This window comes from Glandiceps talaboti, chromosome 7 (assembly GCF_964340395.1).
Source record: "Glandiceps talaboti chromosome 7, keGlaTala1.1, whole genome shotgun sequence".
Taxonomy (NCBI): domain Eukaryota; kingdom Metazoa; phylum Hemichordata; class Enteropneusta; family Spengelidae; genus Glandiceps; species Glandiceps talaboti.
This window is the reverse complement of record NC_135555.1, coordinates 23,849,540-23,869,808: the sequence shown is the minus strand read 5'-3', so window position 1 is coordinate 23,869,808 and position 20,269 is coordinate 23,849,540. Positions and strand designations below refer to the sequence as shown.

Here is a 20,269-nt window from a genome sequence, read left to right as displayed (position 1 = left end):
ATGACAAATTTTCATCATTTAATAGCCTCTTAATCACTTGACTTATCTCTAACAAATTTACATGGTTGTCATGTTTAACAGGTTCCGACGTTCCACCCATGTGACACCTAAATCGTACTTGTCATTCATCAATGGTTACAAACAGATTTACACTGACAAACATAATGAGATTGGTGAACTAGCACAGAGAATGAACACAGGTCTAGATAAATTAGTAGAGGCCTCAGAATCAGTTGCTGAACTCAGTAAAGAATTGGTTGTCAAAGAGAAAGAATTAGAAATTGCATCAAAGAAGGCAGAAGAGGTGAGTACAATTATTACCAGTAGGTTTATATCTTACAAAACCATTCCATCAATATGAATGATATGAAGTTGAACAGCTACATGTCACAGTGTTAACTAAAGGGTTACAAAGCTAACTATTGAAATATATACTTGTAAAAACTTTCAAGTGTTAATGTACACCTGTACATGTCTAAGACCAAACTTACTGTCTATGTATATATGGGCAATCCCATATAAATTTTCCATGTGTTGAAGTATTCACTTATTATAAAATATGACTTCCCCAGCTTTCAAAGGAGAAGTTTTATAATAACTAAAAAGATTATGACAAGTTTTTATTCGTGTCACAAATTTATTACCATAATATTATCAGTAAATTAATATTTCAATGTAAAGGGATCTACTGATAGATAGACTGACTAATATGTATTCACAACCCGTTCAGTCAGGTGATTGCATTGATTGATTGGTTGGTTGGTTGGTTAATTAATTGATTGATTGATTGATTGATTGATTCATTCATTCATTCATTGAGAGGTTGATTGATTGATTGATGGAAAGAAAGATATATCGATTGGTTGATTGATTGAGTGAGTGAGTGAGTCAGTGAGTGAGTCAGTGAGTGACTGGATGACTGACTGACTGACTGACTGACTGACTGACTGACTGGATGACTAACTCTCTTATTCTCAGACAATTTAACTGATATTAATTTTACATACACTATTTGCAGGTATTGGCAGAGGTGACAGTGAAAGCCCAAGCTGCTGAAAAAGTGAAAGCCCAGGTTCAGAAAGTGAAAGACAAAGCCCAGGCTATTGTGGATGATATCGCTGTAAGTTTAAACATACATGTAGATCATTTAATAATGTGTTGAATATTAAATTTTCATGTATAGATCTCACTATGTTGCCAACATCACAAAGATTGAAGTGTTACAATTTTATTGCCATGAGTTCTACAAGATTTCAGGCTCACATATTGTACCTGAGGCATCTAGGGAATTTCTACCATAGTAAATATATGTTGTTGGTTTTTTTTACACATTTCGTTCAATTCTACATGTTATTGTCTGTTTCAGGCTGACAAATCTGTAGCAGAAGCTAAACTAGAGAAAGCCAAACCAGCACTGGAGGAAGCAGAGGCTGCCTTGAACACCATCAAACCAGCTCATATTGCAACTGTCAGAAAACTTGGCAAACCACCACATCTCATTATGCGTATTATGGACTGTGTACTCATATTATTCCAGAGGAAACTAGATCCAGTGACACAAGACCCTGACAGACCATGTGTAAAACCATCATGGGGAGAAGCACTTAGAGTAAGTCATCTTCTAATGTCAATAGATACACAACAAACTATCCAAACAGAAGGCAAGGAACAGAAAACACTAGGTGAACTGTAATAGTACTGTGGTGAGATGACTTTTAATGCAAACATACTATGAACTATTATTGTGACATGTTGACAATAATGTATCAATGCACAGTGATATGATTACACTCTCATGTCAACATCCATGCACCGTTTTATTTGTGTTGACTTTCAGTCTGAGAGTAGTTCAGTCTATGACTAGACCAGACCTATGCAGTGTTTTGTGTAGACTTCAGTCTGACTATAGACCTATGCAGTGTTTTACTTGTAGACTTCAGTGTTTTACTTGTGTATGCTGTGTAGTTTATTGAGAATTTCAGTGTTGACACTATCTTGATTACAGTGTGATTATATTTACATAACCAAGGCACTGCTTTAACCTGTTAATAGGCCACAATAAAATTTAATTGTCTGTTGTAGCTTATCCAAACTAATCTGACCATGGTGTTCACATATGTAAAAAACCTTGCCACGGCCTGGTCCCAGTAAACAAATTAATCAGGTGTTAACTTTTGGTCTGCGTTCAGATTGCATATTTGTCGTCATCGAGTCTAGGACAAAAACAGTGCCCTCAGTCACATCAACGCTACTATTGTTAAATATGGCTGACTTCGATAATTGTTTACTTTCCAACTGATAATAACATTACACATTCATGGGACGCTTAGACAATAGTAAAAAGGTCAACATATACTGTAGGTCAACATGAGAGGGCGTCATCTGGGACAAGGTCTGCATTCACACGGACATTTTTGCTCTGGGACAAGACCAGGCCCGGCCCAGGCCAGGGCCTGAACCACCTTCTCGTCTGGGACCAAATCTTGTCCGGGCCAGGCCCTGGCTAAACCGTTCACACCTGTTTTTTTGTCCCAGACCAGGACCTGGCCATGGCCTGGCCCTACACAAAATTCGTAGTCTGAACAGGCTAGGTGTGACATTACAATTTAGATTTACTCAGTGCAATGATGACCTTTCATTCATATACAGCTGTATGTAATTAAAGCCAATACTATACTATTGTTAAAACTAACAATTTACTAGGTTTAGTTCTATATTTATAATTACATTTGTTGTTTAAATATATTTTATCATTTTGTGATAACAAAGTGAGTAATAGTATCTGACAGACATGGCTTGATATTTGTTGTCTCTAATTTCAGTTCATGGGTGGATCTGGTTTCCTGGTTGGTTTGCTTAACTTTCCTAAAGACTCAATCAATGCAGAGAGTGTAGAATTAATGGCACCTTATCTAGACATGGAAGATTACACCATTGAGGGCGCCAAAAAGGTGAGTCATTAGGGTCTGCCCCAAATGATACACAACTAGATAAATGAACAGAACTCTTATTGACGTAAGTGGTACAATAAATCAAAGTGACATAAGGGGCATATTAATTCTTAGTGATATAAGGGGTATAATAACTCTTATTGACATAAGGGGTATAATAACTCTTATTGACATAAGGGTTATAATAACTCATTGACATAAGGGGTGTAATAACTCTTATTGACATAAGGGTTATAATAACTCATTGACATAAGGGGTATAATAACTCTTATTGACATAAGGGTTATAATAACTCATTGACATAAGGGGTGTAATAACTCTTATTGACATAAACTCTGCTCAGTCACCCTATTACCCTCTTGATACTGGCATAATTCAAGCCTCAGTCCTTGGCTGGATGTTGTTCTATGTTTACACATCGCCTTTGGGTGATGTAGTTGCAAGCCATGGTTGTAAATACCATTTCTACACTGATGACTCCAATCTGTACATGTCTTTCCCCCTACAAATTACGATGATACAGTTAGAAATCTTGAAGCATGTATTTCCGATGTCAGAGCTTGGATGTCTTCAAATTTCCTTTGCCTTAATGACAGATAAAACAGAATTTTTTATTTTTTTCTGGAAATTATGACCCTGCTTACAATGGCGCACAAAATATTCGTATTGGTGATGCATTGATTTCTGCCCAGTGTCAGGCAAAGAGTCTTGGAGCTATCCTTGACTTTTGTCTCACAGTGAAGCCTCATGTTAGTCAGATTTGTCGTTCTTCCATGTTTCATATTCGCCGTATTGCTCTTGTTCATAAATATCTGTCTAGGTCTGCCACTGAACAACTAGTTCATTCCCTTATTTCCTCTCACATTGATTCATGCAATTCATTGTTACACGATATACCTCAGTACTCTAGCGCATTCAATATGTACAATATCTTGCAGCCATTACACGTTCTATACGCCATGTCCATATCACTCCACTTCTACATGAATTACATTGGTTGCCAGTACGTCAGTGTATTATTTATAAGATTTTATTCATCACTTTTAAATGTCTTCATGGTTCAGGTATTCCATATCTTAGTGAGTTGGTTAGTCTCTATGTCCCGGGACATAGTCTGTGGTCTGCTGATCATTTTAAACTTAGTACTGTTACAGCCAGGACAAAACAAAATGGTGACAGGGCTTTCAGTGTTGCTTCACCAGTTTTATGGAATGCTCTGCCTCTCCAAGGCCATCGTTGTGATAATTGCAATGTTTTTAAACGTATGCTGAAAACACATCTTTTTAATCTTGCCTTCTTTTAGATGTCAACGTTTTAGTTTTTGTACTTTTTTTGAGTGTTTTGTATTTTAAGCGGTTCTGATCACTGTCTCGGTGGATTTTAGCTGCTATATAAATTTCTATTATTATTAGCAAGGGGTAGAATAACATAAAGATTCCAGTATGCCTAAACAGGTATGGGATACAAAAACTTTGAAACATAAGGGGATATAATGAATGTTTGATGTTCTGTATTGTTAACTCAGTAAGGCTTTTAATGAGTGATTTCCATTTTAACATAAAATTCATGTTTGACCACTCCAGACTTGTGGTGATGTTGCTGGGTTGGCAGCATGGACAAGATCTATGTCGGTCTTTTACGAAATCAACAAAGAGGTATTGCCTCTCAAAGCCAACCTTGCAGTCCAGGAGGCTCGTCTTGGTGGTGCCATGGCTGATTTAGCCTCAGCTCAAGAACAATTAGATGCTAAGCAACGTGAACTGGATGTAGTACAAGCCATGTATGATGCTGCCATGAGAGATAAGCAGGTAAAGTAGATAAAACTTTTAATTCCAAATCTGTGTTTGCTTTTTGTTTTGTTTTGTTTTGTTTTGTTTTGTTTTGTTTTGTTTTGTTTTGTTTTGTTTACATGTATGTATGTGTGTGTGTGCGTGTGTGCGTGTGTTTGTGCATTCATGCATGCATGTGTGTGTGTGTATGTATGTCTGTATGTATATTAAAACTAGGTATATATGTATGTATGCATGTATGTATGTATGTATGTATGTATGTATGTATGTATGTATCATTGTATGTACATGTATGTATGTATGTATGTATGTATGTATGTATGTATGTATGTATGTATGTATGTACATGTATGTATGTATGTATGTATGTATGTAGGTAGGTAGGTAGGTAGGTAGGTATCTCTCTCTTTCACAAATTTGGAGATATCAAGGTGCAAAGGTTCAATATAAAACAAAAGTCTGTGATTGTTAAAAAATGTACAGTCTCAATGTTTCCTTTCTGAAATCTGTATATTGTCTGTAATATAGACTCTGCTGGATGATGCTGCAGCCTGTCGTCGTAAAATGGAAGCTGCCTCTGCCTTAATCAATGGTTTAGGTGGTGAAAAGGAAAGGTGGACAGAACAGAGCAAAGAATTTAGGGCTCAGATTGGAAGGTATGTATATATATTAAACCTATATGATGTCCTATTGTGTATGCCATAATATGTACAATACAAAACATGTGTTGTATATACCATACCCTTAATCACATATCTCCCTCAGAGCCCCCTAATCACATATCTCCCTCAGAGCCCCCTAATCACATATCTCCATCAGACTCAGAGCCTCTTATCTCAGGTTTATCTACATCACCTAGAGGAAGACAGCTATTGCATGGTGTACTTGATGTTGAGATATAAAACTTTGTAACCATGACAACAGTACACTTTATGTAGATAACATATCAACTTATTTGATAACAGTCACCTTAACTCTGTATCGTTTGTTTGTTTGTTACTAGACTTGTGGGTGATGTACTTATTGGTACTGGATTTTTGTCATACTCTGGACCATTCAATCAAGAGTATAGAGCCAAACTTGTCAAGCAGTGGCAAAAAGAATTGAAAAGTCGTAAGATTCCATACACAGCCAGCCTTAATTTGATTTCCATGTTGGTTGACAACACCACAGTAAGTCATTTTTACTTGGGTTGTAACTTGGGTTATAACATTTTTACTTGGGTAAACAGTGTTCTCACTCTGTGTAAATCAAGTTATGATAGATCTATGTCATATATAACAGATCCATCTAGATCTCATTTAGAGCTGAAAATAATCACAGTTTGAAGACTATAAAATATTGTCTAGATCTCATGGAGAGCTGAAAATAATCACAAATTTGATACTATCACATATCGCTGTAATCAGTAGGCAATGAGTTTAATAGCTGGTGGTATAGTTAACAAAATGATTTCATTCAAAGAGCTACCCATTACCCGACAGTAATTTTCTTTTTGAATTCCAATCACAGATCGTTTGAAATATCTGTACAGAACAGAAATATGTAGATGACATTAGTTTGCCGTAATTATGTCAAGAAATTAGCACAAAGATATTATATCAGAGATGAATATTTCTATGTTTTTAGTATTTTCATTTACATGTATTTGATGTTTTTAGATCGCTGAATGGAATCTTCAAGGTCTACCAAATGATGAATTGTCTATTCAAAATGGTATCATTGTCACAAAAGCATCCAGGTATCCATTGCTTATTGATCCTCAAATCCAGGGAAAAGCCTGGATTAAGAACAGGGAAGCCAACAATGAGCTCCAGGTATGTACATCAAATGTCACATAATTAAAGTTAAGAGTTTGTGAGGAGCTAGACATTGGTGTTGACTGGAGTTTCATTAGAAACTGGTAGCCAGAGAGACTATCTTCTTACTCTTGTCAGTTCTCCAGCTATTTTTTTCTTCTAAATACCAATGTATTGTACATAGAAACTAAGCTTTGCTTTACATGTGTACATCAGGCTGGCTTTTGACATTTCGACATGACGAGTGAACCGTACACTGTACTATTAGCATGATTACTGTAACGCAGTGTGGTGTGTGGTAAAACATTGGCAGAAGAAATTCCTTAAGTGGTTACAGTGTTATAAAAGTTGTAGTATTGGACTGTGTTGCTGCACACATTCACAGAATGATGTATGTCATATTTATGTGGAAATCATTCTGCACAGGTTCACAGATGTACATCACATTTATATGCAAATCATGCTGCACAGGTTCACAGATGTACATCACATTTATATGCAAATCATGCTGCACAGGTTCACAGATGTACGTCACATTTATATGCAAATCATTCTGCACAGGTTCACAGATGTACCTTGTTTATATGTGCATATTTTTGTTAACAGATTACCAATCTTAATCACAAATACTTCAGAAATCATCTAGAGGATAGTTTATCTCTGGGTAGGGCAATGATGATTGAAGACATCAACGAAGAGTTGGATCCTGCACTGGACAATGTCTTAGAAAAGAATTTCATTAAAACTGGTAGTACACTCAAGGTGAGAACTTTAGTTGAAGTATAGACTTGTTTGGACTTGTTAGTTTAGAGCTTTGAGTTGTTAACTAGTCTAGACTAGTTAACTAATTTTGTCTTGTTAACTAGTTTGGTAATTTTAATCAGTTTAAGCTTGTCAACTTGATAAAATTTGGACTTAACAAGTCAGTAAGATAGTGATTGTTCACTGTTATTCTAATCATATTGTTTAATTCTTATCACAGGTTAAAGTTGGTGATAAGGAGTGTGATGTAATGGATGGATTCTGTATCTACATTACAACCAAGTTAGCCAATCCATCCTACACACCAGAAATCAGTGCTAGAACCTCTATCATTGATTTCACTGTTACAATGAAAGGTTTAGAAGATCAGTTACTTGGTAGAGTCATCCTGACAGAGAAAAGTGTAAGTATTAAGTTATGCTGATAGCATTTCTTTAAAAGTACAGTATGGCATATAATACCATTTCTAATACAGTACAGTATGGCATACAATACCATTTCTAATACAGTACAGTATGGCATATAATACCATTTCTAATACAGTATGGCATATAATACCATTTCTAATACAGTATGGCATATAATACCATTTCTAATACAGTACAGTATGGCATATAATACCATTTCTAATACAGTACAGTATGGCATATAATACCATTTCTAATACAGTATAGTATGGCATATAATACCAACTAATATGAAGCACTTTATAATATTCATTCTGGTTGGTTTAGAAAACAAAGGAAATAAGCTGTATTGTTAAAATATATGTATGTATGTTTTCCAATCAGTGGCAGCCTTGTAATAACTTCATATCACCCCTTATAACACCAGCTGTCTGTCACTTTTAATCAATTCACTTTGGATTTGTTCTGGTTTTGACTACAGGAACTGGAGTCTGAACGTACCAAACTTATAGAAGATGTGACAGCCAATAAAAAAAAGATGAAAGAATTAGAAGACAATCTACTATTCAGACTAACCAATACAAAGGTGAGTACAGTTATACATACAGTACAACAAACAATTATCTCTGAATAATGAATAGTCAAAGTGAGTTCAAAGTTCATGACCTTTCACCTTGTATTCCATGGGCTCAAGTCATAGACTGATTCTCATTGGTTCACTGTTATTTTTCTTCACTAATTTGATGCACTTCAATATTTAGGGACATATCTTCATTTATATCATCATAGGGAATTGTCTTTATATTATAAATATCCACAGAAGGGTACTTATCTCAAGGTACATCACCAGAAGGGAACTCATCTTCACGTAGAAACATCAATATATGACTCTCTCTTTGTACAGATACTAGCATTACCAAGTTTAGGTGCCCAGTTACTTTTTCTAGCTATTGTACCTATTGCTAAGTAGACATAAAGTACAGTTGTTGAAGACTACACTGCACTCAGTATTGTAGGTAGCACTTACTCTTAAAGATAGTTAGATATTATTCCCCAGTATTTGTCTTCATTCAACCAAGATAAATATGAGTGACCTAAAGGGCCTTGTCATTACTAGTTGCTAAATGAGTAGTGACAAACCCATAGGTCATGAGTATTTTCCAACTCAATGAAGAAAAATATCAAAGAATAATATGACTCTACCTCCTCAAGCATAAATTATGGAAAATAATGACAAATTAGCCTGTTTTGGCACCTATTGCAGTCACAAAACCAGTGATGTAGACATGGGTTGTTGTGATGTAGAACGACCAGGTTTTATAGAATCCATGTTTTGTGTTCAAAGTCAATATTTTAGCTTGTGCATTTTGTAATATTATTTGACCTTACATTTGGTAGGGTTCATTGGTTGACGATGAGTCTCTTATCACTGTGTTGAGTACAACTAAAACTACAGCTGAGGAAGTCAGTCAGAAACTACAGACTGCTGCTGAGACAGAAATCAAGATCAATACTGCCAGGGAAGAATTCCGTCCAGTTGCCACGAGAGGCAGTATTCTGTACTTCTTGATTGTAGAAATGAGTTTTGTCAACTACATGTATCAAACATCACTCAAGCAGTTCTTGGGTCTATTTGATCAGTCCATGGCAAAGTAAGTATGACTATCAGTTATACCATGACCACCACCACCAGTGTGACTGTTGTGTCAATGAATGATAGCAAGATAGATGGTTCGCAGGCCACATTGTTTCAGTCAAACTGATGGATAGATATATTAATTAAGTAAATACATGGTGAAATGAATGATTGGTTGGTTGGTTGGTTGGTTGGTTGGTTGGTTGAATGAACGATCAATAGATAATTCATGTATTCGATAATTGAAAAGTACTAATAATGTGTAAATTTTGTTTGTTCATTTACATACTGAAGAATTGCTTGTTAAATTGATTCAGTGATTGTCAACAACTGATCAGTTGATTGATCGATTGAGTGAGTGAGCGAGTGAGTGAGTGATTGATTGGGTGATTGGTTGATTAATTAATTGATTCAGTGAATTACAACAAACTGATCAACTGATTGATTGATTGATTGATTGATAGGTTGATTGATTGATTGATTGATTGATTGATTGATTGATTGATTGATTGATTGATTGATAGGTTGATAGGTTGAATAATTAATTGAGCAAGTGCTTGATTCAGTGATTCACAATATTTTTTTCATTGAATGAGAAACCACATTATTAAAACAAGTTGTGTACTAAGAACTTCAGATATTATTTTGGCATACTTCTATACATGTACCTATACTTTGTATTTCTACAGCTCCACTAAGAGTCCTATCACCAGTAAACGTATTGCATACATTATAGAGTACATGACACTCAATGTGTATAGATATGCTGTTAGAGGTCTCTATGAAGTGGATAGATTCACATTTTCTCTACTGTTGGCATTAAAGATTGGTCTTCAAACTGGAAGTGTCAAACATGATGAGTTCCAAACACTCATTAAAGGTAAGTCACACTGTTGGAGTAAATATACCACTAGTATTATGAGAAGTGAAACACTTACAGCAATTCCTGTAATTACTGTTACTGTAGTATTCATAGGTTTTAGAATGATTTAGAGGAGTCCTGTAATTACTGTAGTAAAAGAAAGAGGGGGCAGATCAGACAAGAAACTGTAAACACAGATCACATAGTCAATATATGTGATCATCATTTTACATTGTGTATTTTTATAATTAAGAACTTTATATATTTAGAGAAATAAACAATTCTCTTTTAGAGAAATTAACAACGTTGTTTTTGTTTAAGGAAATTAAAAGCTGTCTTTATTTGTATATACAGGTGGTGCATCATTGGACCTGAAGGCGTGCCCTCCGAAAGCAGCCAAATGGATTCTTGACTTAACATGGCTTAACTTAGTGGAGTTGGGCAAACTGAAACAGTTCAGTGATATATTGAACCAGGTTGGTCGCAATGAAAAAGCCTGGAAGCACTGGTTTGACAAAGAAGCACCTGAAGAAGAAATAGTACCTGATGGTTATCATAACTCACTGGACATCTTTAGAAGACTTCTCTTAATCAGATCCTGGTGTCCTGACAGAACACTGGCCCAAGCTAAGAAGTATATTAGTAAGTAACTGTAGAGTTATCAACAGTAGTACATTTGTGTTGAAGAATAATTGGCCATTGGTCTAGCCTTGTCAGCAATCCTTATCAGAATAATTGTGACAGCTGACCTCTAGGTGGCAGTATAATCAGCTACCTATAGACATTAACTTTATCTATGGCATAGAAGATGATGATCATTAACCAAGACAAATGAACAGCTGTTTAGTGGGTCAAGTCAAAGAGAAGATTAGTTTGAGATGTGATAAGTACTAAGTATTTGACTGGTGGTGATATTAAAATACCATGCTTAAAACAGTAGAAGAACACCCTATACTATAAATCCCATATCTGATGGCCAATCAATTGATCTGACATTACTACAATGAACTGCTTGTATGTCTTGTCATTTGATTGGTCGCAGTGATTAACTCATTCCACTGTCATGTTTATTGCAATGAACATCATAAATATATGAGGAGACAGATTTGGATACTAATCATAGTGATAACAATATAAGGAGAGTCAAGTCAACCAATGCAAATCAACTTATGGATATCAATTACACACTTTTGTTGTCTTTTGATAACAGGAGAGGAGATGGAAAAAAAATGTAAATAGGTGCATCATTACCATTATCAGTGTGTTCTTTACTAAATCTACTGATGGCATAGATCAAAAATATATTTAAATAATAACACATGCCAGCGAGGGCAATATCACAGTTTAGTGCCTTCACAAGGGTTGGCACTCTTTACCAAGATTTTGATGATGCCCAAGCTGAAGGTGACGGCATCATCAAAATTTTGGTAAAGAGTGCCAGCCTGAGGGCAGGCATTAAATTGTGATATTTCCCGAGCACATGTGTTATTAATTTTATTACACCGTCCACTCATCATTCGTCCAATCATTCACATAGCTACTCTTCATTCATCATCATTCGTCATCGATAGAATAGTTTCCCTTTCAAGGTGCATTTCCAACGGTCGAAATAAATCCAGCGGGCACGTTTGTGCATGCGCGGGCAATATCACTGTGCAGGCAGTAGTCTATTTAAAGTAGGTCATGTGATTCGATTCTGACCAATGACAGCTTGTGTAAGAACGTTGAGGTGTAATAATCTGTTAGAAATCCCATGTGTACTACCATTTGTAAATTCAGTCAGAAAATAGTAATTGATAATGTACAGTCTGCATTCTACAATACACACCAACACATTACTTTTATTTCAATGTACATGTACATAATTTACTGATTTTTACAGGTGAGGCAATTGGTGAGCAATTTGCAGAGAGTTTCATCCTTGACCTTCAGAAGATGTGGGAAGAATCTGACACCAGAAATCCACTAGTGTGTCTACTTTCTATGGGTAGTGATCCAACCATGCAAATTGAATCTTTAGCAAAACGTCATAAACTGGAATGCCGTGCCATATCTATGGGTCAGGGACAAGAAGTACATGCCAGAAGACTTCTCCAGAATTGTATGACTAATGTAAGTCATTTTGTATGTTGTGTTACCCTAGATACACAAAACATAGTATGTTGTGTTACCCAGGATACACAGAATATAGCGATAGTATGTTTGGTTATGTCCATGTCCAAATCAGTCAGGAAAATTTCAAAACCAGGGTGTATTTAAATATTATTTATTTTGTCACTACGAGTCGCTAGACGTTTTGACTCATATTTCGAACACAGCAGAACCGGTGATGTAGACGTACATTGTAGCGACATAGACATGCGTTGTCGTGACGCAGTACCACCAGAGTATATATTCCATATTGTTTTGTTCTAAATGGCGTGTGGGTCAATGTAGTCTTGTAACAAGACCTTGGATTTAGGCTTGAGAGGTTGCTGAACAAAAGCTGAGGATGACAGTTCCAGTCTTAGGCAAGCCCTCAACAGTGTCTTTGGTGCTATGTGACCTGATTGCTTTTAAAGCTAGCAGAATTACCATCGGTACCCAAGGGTCTAGCACCTAGACAAGGGTGCTGGGCCTTTATATGAAATGATCAACCAGGGACCACTTATGTCTACCTTGTGTACTGAATTATGATATTAAGGGGTCAATCTGTACAGTAACAATAGTCTTTATGAACTGGTCAATTGTCACTTTATATGATCAAAAAAAATGTATACTTTGTTCATGATCAGTATTGCATAAATAACTTATCAGGTATTATTATCTTAAACCAGATTTGATAGTTGTGAGATGTTACACAGTATATCAATATTTCTATTTGTTGTTTTTGTCTTACAGGGTGGATGGCTGTTACTTCAGAATTGTCACTTGTCTCTGGACTTCTTACAAGAGTTGATGGACTCTATTTTGGAGACAGAAAGTATTCATGATGCCTTCCGTTGTTGGATTACCACCGAACCTCATCCTAAATTCCCAATTACTTTACTACAGGTATGCTTTGATACTCACTCATCTCACATACATTTTGTCCTATTTCTAGAACAAATTCCTTTAAAAAAAACTAGATAGTAAGCACTCAATTCCTTTATTGATTTGAAAAGAACCAGGAAAGAGCATTTATATATCAAACTTTTTACGTGGTTGTGGTTATTTTCAAAATAAACTGGTCTCTGAAGCACATTCCTTGATCACTAACAGTTTGATTTGTTACCATTACTAGATGTCAATCAAATACACCAATGAACCACCAGAGGGTATCAAGGCAGGCTTAAAGAGAACCTATAACTCCCTGTCACAAGACACACTTGATGTCTCTAACATGCCACAATGGAAACCAATTCTGTATGCTGTAGCATTCCTTCATACCACTGTACAAGAACGAAGAAAGTTTGGTCCACTTGGCTGGAACATTCCCTATGAGTTCAACACAGCAGATTTCAATGCCACTGTACAGTTTGTACAAAATCATTTAGATGATATGGATATTAAGAAGGTAAGCACTTTGAAAATGTTAGTCAACTGAGTATAAACACAGCTTGAATTCAAGTGTCACATCAAAGTTGGTTTCCTTGAAGAGTTTAACATGTACAATCTGTGAAGCAAAGCAGGTGGATGCATACATCCCTTACAATAAATAAAACTAACCATCATACATACATACATACATACATACATACATACATACATACATACATACATACATACACACACACACACACACGGATCAAATGGCATTGAGTACAGCTGAAGAGTTTGGGTACTAATAGATGATGTAAGTTTATGAGGGTTTGACAGGTATGACATTATTCTGTCTAGGCAAGTTGATTCATACCCATCCCTGTTGTTAATTAAAGACCAAAAAGTCACATTTTTCAACTCAATTTGCATATTACTGATGAGATCATCATGTCATGAATAACTTTCATCTACACATCCCTAAAGCATTCCCACCTCATTTCAGGCTAATCTGCCCAATAATTTTGGAGTTTAAAGTTTTTCACAAAAAGTCACATTTTTTATCCCCAAAAAACCACATCTATGATTTGAATTGATCATTTTCATTTCAACAATTTTCCATTAAAACCTAAGTAATGTCTCCTCAAAATACCAAGGCAATCGGTCTGGGACTGAGTTTTGAGTTAAGTTGTTCATATTCATGTGGCACAACACACACACATTTGCACACACATACATACACACACACACACGCATTTTACCATGCCTATAGCACTTCTAAACCTCAGTTCTGTTGTGCTAAAAAAATGTATATCATGCTAGATTTTATTATAATTCAATTAACTATGCAAACACTGCAAAATGAAAATAAATATTGATATTTTACTACAATAATTGATTTTTTGACAATTTACAGGGTGTATCATGGAACACAGTACGTTATATGATTGGAGAAGTACAGTATGGTGGTCGTGTCACTGATGACTTTGACAAACGACTTCTCAACACATTTGCCAGAGTGTGGTTTAGTGAACAGATGTTTCAATCCAACTTTAATTTCTACAAAGGCTACAATATTCCAAAATGTAATAATATTCAACAATATGTAGATTTCATCGGCAACCTTCCACCTAGTGATTCACCTGAAGCCTTTGGTCTTCACCCAAATGCTGATATCACGTAAGTTACACTCTCAACTCTAAGACTTCTACATTGGTAAAACTATCAATGGAATAGCTTTCCCACTTTTTATTCTGGAATAGGAGGCTACAGCAATAATCTCCCATTGTTAAATCCAGAGTAGTGCCATGGGAAATGTGACATTAGGTACACATCGTAATAATAAGTTCTTGTACCGAAACTAAGGGTTCAGTTGTTTTTATTACTTACGAATAATAACAAGTCTACTTACGAGTCATGGGACAAGAACTTATTATTACTATATTTTACTGACCTGATGAATGTACATTAGGTACACATCGTTCATCAAGATTAGCAGCTGAAGGGGCTACAACAATAGATCCTCACCATCCATATATCCTGTCTTTGTATATTATGTGAAGTCATGATGGTTGAATGGTTAGTGTGGCTGGCTTGGAATCTGCAGGTTGCAGGTTCAAGCCCCATTGCTGCCATTTGTTTCTGAATGGCTAAAGTCCTTGGGCAAGATTTGAACCATGACTGTGCCTCAGTCAACCCAGCTGTATAATTAGGGACCTGGTAGGATAGAGGTTGCAATGTGAATGCTTTAATCCTATATGCTTATAAAGGCTGCAATGGATTGTATGCTCCTCGGGGAACTGAGGACGTATAAAGGGCTGTTGTGTTGCTATAGATCCGAGCCAGGGGTAATAATTGTAAATCGCTTTGAGCACAGAGTGGGAAAGCACTAATGTCACTATATAAAAACCAACATTATTATGCCATATCAAAGTTTCACAAAAGTGTTTGCCTTTTATTTGACTGAAAAAATATGCATAAATGTTGATCATGTTGTTATTAAACTTGAAAATTGACTTTTCCTGTAGACCTAATCTTGGGTATTGATTACTTTTAGTCTCTATACTAAGATGATGAATTCTCAGTTTGTTTCATATTTAGATAAAGGTAATGTCAATATTTGTTGTGAGATACATACCAAGAACAAAATAGAAATGTACGTCAAGGTGTATGTACATGGACGGCATGGCATACTTAGTAAAATTACAATATCAACACTGTCATGGTATTTATACAAGTGTACGGTACTCTTTTCCCTGTAGATACCAGAGTAATACAGCCAGACATGTGTTAGATACTATTCTCAATATCCAGCCTAAAGACAGTTCTGGTGGTGGTGGAGAGACTAGAGAGTCGTATGTACAAAGATTGGCTGATGATATGTTGGAAAAACTACCTGACGATTATATACCATATGAGGTAAGTACATGGTGGGTGAATAGTTAGAATGGCTAGCTTGAACTCTGATAGTTGTTGGTTGAAGCCTCATCACTGCCATTTGTTTATATTCATGGGCATGATTTAAACCACAACTGTGAACATGTCAAACTAGTTGCAATGTATAATTTGGTACTTAAGGTGCACTATTCATTGGTATGCTTACAGAGGTTGCTATAGATTGTATATTCTCTAGGAAGTAATTAGAAAATTATAGGTTCATGCCAGGTAATACATTGTAAAACACTTAGAGCACTGTTTGGGAAAACTCTGTATGAAAACCTTTCATCATTATATTATTTTACCTTCTGCAAGGGAAGGTTTTGTCTTTGTGGTGTCAGTCAGTGTATTGATCACTCAATTTAAACAAATTTTTAAAATATTTGTTTTGGGTAATGACTAGAATTGATGAGGTTTTGGTAACCATATATGAATATTAATGTGGTACTTGTATAAATAATGATTTTCATAGCACACACCTTAGATTTCATGCAATTTTGAAAACAATATAGCATTAGTTCCAAATAAGGTAATACTGTTTCCAAATAAGGTAGTACTGTTTCCAAATAAGGTAGTACCACAGAGTTGTAGTAGTATCTGAAGTTCCTCTGTCAGTTCTCTTGCCATGGTTGTCATATTTTAACTCATTTTCATTTTTTTTGAAAAAGGTCAGGGAACGTCTTCAGAAGATGGGTGCCCTTCAACCAATGAACATTTTCCTACGACAAGAAATTGATCGTATGCAACGTGTCATTTCGTTGGTTCGAAACACATTGCAGGATCTGAAGTTGGCAATTGATGGCACAATTATTATGAATGAGGTATGTTATTTTGAAACAAACTAACAAAAATTCTATTTTTTTTCTTTGTTTTTTATTGTTGTTTTTGTTTGTTTTTCTTTTGGGGTGAGGGATGGTCATGGAAGATTTGGGGGGTGTGTAGACTGTATTGTGCAGATGACCTGGAAATATGACAACTACCGGTATTCTGAAAGCTGTATGTTGAAAATAAAAAATTAAAATATTTGTTGAGGACTGCTATCAATATCTGAATGTTGAAAGATACCTGAGTATTTGCTAGAACCAGTCACATTTACACATTTTACAATTTTGTACACTGGTTATTTCTCGTGAATTAAATCCTAATTTCTGTACGGACGCTTAACTCATGTACTATACACATGAACTTCACCTAATTTTCAGTCTTAAAAGTGGCCATATGGATGAGAATTGGGTATTTATTTTGGAATTTCAATTGATAAAACAACTTTACTGTGTTTTTCTACTTGAAAAAACAATGTGAAATAACATACACCAAGTCCTTGTTTGTAACTCAATAAATTGCAAAAAGTTTGTTATTGTACGTACAATAATAATACTAAGATTTAATTTTGATTGTACACTAGGCATTAAGAGATGCATTGGATTGTATGTATGATGCCCGTATTCCTGCTAAGTGGAAAAAGATCTCCTGGGTTTCATCAACACTTGGTTTCTGGTTTACCGAGCTTATTGAGAGAGAAACACAATTCAGAAGTTGGTGCTTTGAAGGCAGACCTAATACTTTCTGGATGACTGGATTCTTTAATCCACAAGGTTTCCTGACTGCTATGAGACAGGTATAGAATTCTTACAGTACCATACTAGTGTATACACAAGGTTTCCTGACTGCTATGAGACAGGTATAGAATTCTTACAGTACAATACTAGTGTATACACAAGGAATCAAATAATGTAACTAGTTTTAAACTTTGTTGCTAGTGACAATGTATACATATTTGCACATTTGAATCTACAAGAACTGCGTAACTCTGTTGATGTAATTTGTAGAAATATGGATCTTTCTCAGTTCTATATCGTATTCTTCACATGGACCTGCAATATCACTGACAGTCACCTTGTGAATCATTGGTGTAACTTACTAGTACATATTCATGAGATCTTCAAACTGACATATTTACTTACTGTTGTCACCAGGACCATGAATTGTTATATGCAGGAAGTGACATTATATAAGCTAAATATCTTATTTCCATATATTTTTGTATACAGGAAGTGACAAGGGCACACAAAGGATGGGCTCTAGATAGTGTGGTACTTGCCAATGATGTGACTCGTTTCATGAGAGATGATATCACTACACCACCAGCAGAGGGTGTTTATGTGTATGGTCTTTTCCTTGAGGGTGCAGGATGGGACAGGCGGCGTTCTTGTCTTATAGAACCTAAGGTCAAAGTTCTCTTTGAGACTTTACCAGTCATACACATATTTGCCATCAATAGTACTGCAGGACGTGATCAAAGAATGTATCAATGTCCAGTCTACAAGAAACCTACAAGAACAGACCTGACATACATTGCATCTGTTGATCTGAAAACGTCACAAAATCCTGATCATTGGATACTCCGTGGTGTGGCATTGCTCTGTGATGTCAAGTAAATGTATAACTATATCAATCAAACTGCAATACTGAGTTGAAGCGAACATTGTTTGTTGTATAGTATCAAATTTCCTAATGTATGAAACACTACCTATGATAATTTTAGAGAATCTAAAATAGATAATTTTCTTGTACAAGTGATATTTATTCCAACATGTACTAGAAACATTGGTAATTGGAATTAAATTGTTATAGCATGGAACCTAGTTAAAGTACAAGGTAGTTAACGATTCAATAATGATATGTCAAATATTACATATTTTTATTTTTTAATTCATTATTTCCTTGTCCATGCAATCCTATTTAGTATCATTCAATGCTGGAATCTTTTATAGTGTTAGTAAAATAACTGTAAATTACTGTTCCGTCCTCCCAATCCATTGATATCCATCCATCCATTCATTCAGAATCCTTCTCCAGCCTTCAGTGTCTAGATACCAAACATGATTCTCTTTTTAAAATCCTTTGACAACCATTTTTTTCCTGTATGTAAAAGAATTGACATTTGTATATTATATATATGTATATTTGGAACTGCACAAATGCTAGTATTTTGCACAAATACCTAATATGTCTGAGAGTCATGTAAAGATATAGAATATATGTCAGAGAGGAGACAGTATATTTGAATTAATAAAAGTGTAATTGTGATTTTATGCACACTAAAATCTTGTCCTAATTTCTTGACCATTTCTAGTAAACATTTTCAAAGTTGATATTTTCAGAAATAAATAACTAATTATGTCAGTTGGTAAACAAAGGTAAAGATAAATTGATATTAAGACATTGTATGAATTCTTCATTTAACATAGTATGTTGCACACAAAGAAAAATGTGAACTTTTGCTGTTAGTTTGTTCAAGAAATCTCCTCTCCAGTCATGGAGAACAAAGGTCACAGGAACAAGCTTTGACATGGCAATGGTTTGAGTGATTTCATGTACGTGTACTTTGATTTGCAACAAAAATTGTTCTCTTCACACTTAGCGTCCACACAACTGGTGTCCATTTTAGGATGGATCTTAGCTTATCATGGTAATCTCACGCTGTGCAATAGTTCAATGGTCCGACATGCTAAAATCAGGAATACTTCTTTATATTTAATGTTCAGATCAGAAATGGCATTGGATTTTGTTACCATGACAACAGAGATGATTGCATCATAATTTTGTGTAAGGTATTGTGTGTGATGTATATTCAGTATGTCTTATCCATGTCTGTACTTAATATAACACCATGACTACCATGTGGAGTTTTGCATACAGGTGGTGAGATTTTGATACTTCTTGTTTTGCAATTCCATAAAACTGTGTAGTAGTAGAAGTACTTCATCCTATGTAAATCTTAGTTTTATCATTTCTAATAAGAGTACACAATAGTTGTGATTATTGCACAGTGTAGCAAGAGTTGAAAATAAATGTATTTTTCTTTGTACTATAGATGAATAAAGTCTGTGTATAATGAGACGAGTATTTTATATTGTGTTAACTTGTTATTCTGTCAGCATCAAATATTCCATGTTTGGTAACCATGGTAACAAGGGATAAATATGGTAGATTAGCATACATTTCCATAATTTATGCCACCATTTTGATACCCTGGGGAACTCAGTTAAGTTTACTTCCTTACCAACTACTGTGGAGTCATGATGGGTGAATGGTTAGAGTGGCCGGCTTGAAATCTGCAGGTTG

The 20,269-nt window shown here is 35.4% G+C and overlaps 1 protein-coding gene across 1 annotated transcript in view; it reads left to right on the top strand.

Annotated features, from left to right (window-relative positions):
- LOC144437584 (dynein axonemal heavy chain 5-like) overlaps positions 1-20,042 on the top strand; it is an 83,541-nt gene extending 63,499 nt beyond the window's left edge. Inside the window, exons 51-72 of the mRNA XM_078126552.1 lie at positions 82-304; positions 1,019-1,120; positions 1,367-1,609; positions 2,823-2,951; positions 4,535-4,759; positions 5,270-5,397; positions 5,745-5,913; positions 6,403-6,558; positions 7,147-7,302; positions 7,523-7,705; positions 8,191-8,295; positions 9,108-9,361; positions 10,035-10,225; positions 10,562-10,849; positions 12,090-12,319; positions 13,088-13,240; positions 13,470-13,742; positions 14,622-14,884; positions 15,967-16,123; positions 16,810-16,962; positions 17,547-17,759; positions 18,193-20,042. Coding sequence (XP_077982678.1) covers positions 82-304; positions 1,019-1,120; positions 1,367-1,609; positions 2,823-2,951; positions 4,535-4,759; positions 5,270-5,397; positions 5,745-5,913; positions 6,403-6,558; positions 7,147-7,302; positions 7,523-7,705; positions 8,191-8,295; positions 9,108-9,361; positions 10,035-10,225; positions 10,562-10,849; positions 12,090-12,319; positions 13,088-13,240; positions 13,470-13,742; positions 14,622-14,884; positions 15,967-16,123; positions 16,810-16,962; positions 17,547-17,759; positions 18,193-18,579 — 4,381 coding nt within the window. The 3' untranslated portion in view covers positions 18,580-20,042. The remainder of the gene's footprint in view (positions 1-81; positions 305-1,018; positions 1,121-1,366; positions 1,610-2,822; positions 2,952-4,534; positions 4,760-5,269; positions 5,398-5,744; positions 5,914-6,402; positions 6,559-7,146; positions 7,303-7,522; positions 7,706-8,190; positions 8,296-9,107; positions 9,362-10,034; positions 10,226-10,561; positions 10,850-12,089; positions 12,320-13,087; positions 13,241-13,469; positions 13,743-14,621; positions 14,885-15,966; positions 16,124-16,809; positions 16,963-17,546; positions 17,760-18,192) is intronic.
- Positions 20,043-20,269: the final 227 nt, after the last annotated feature.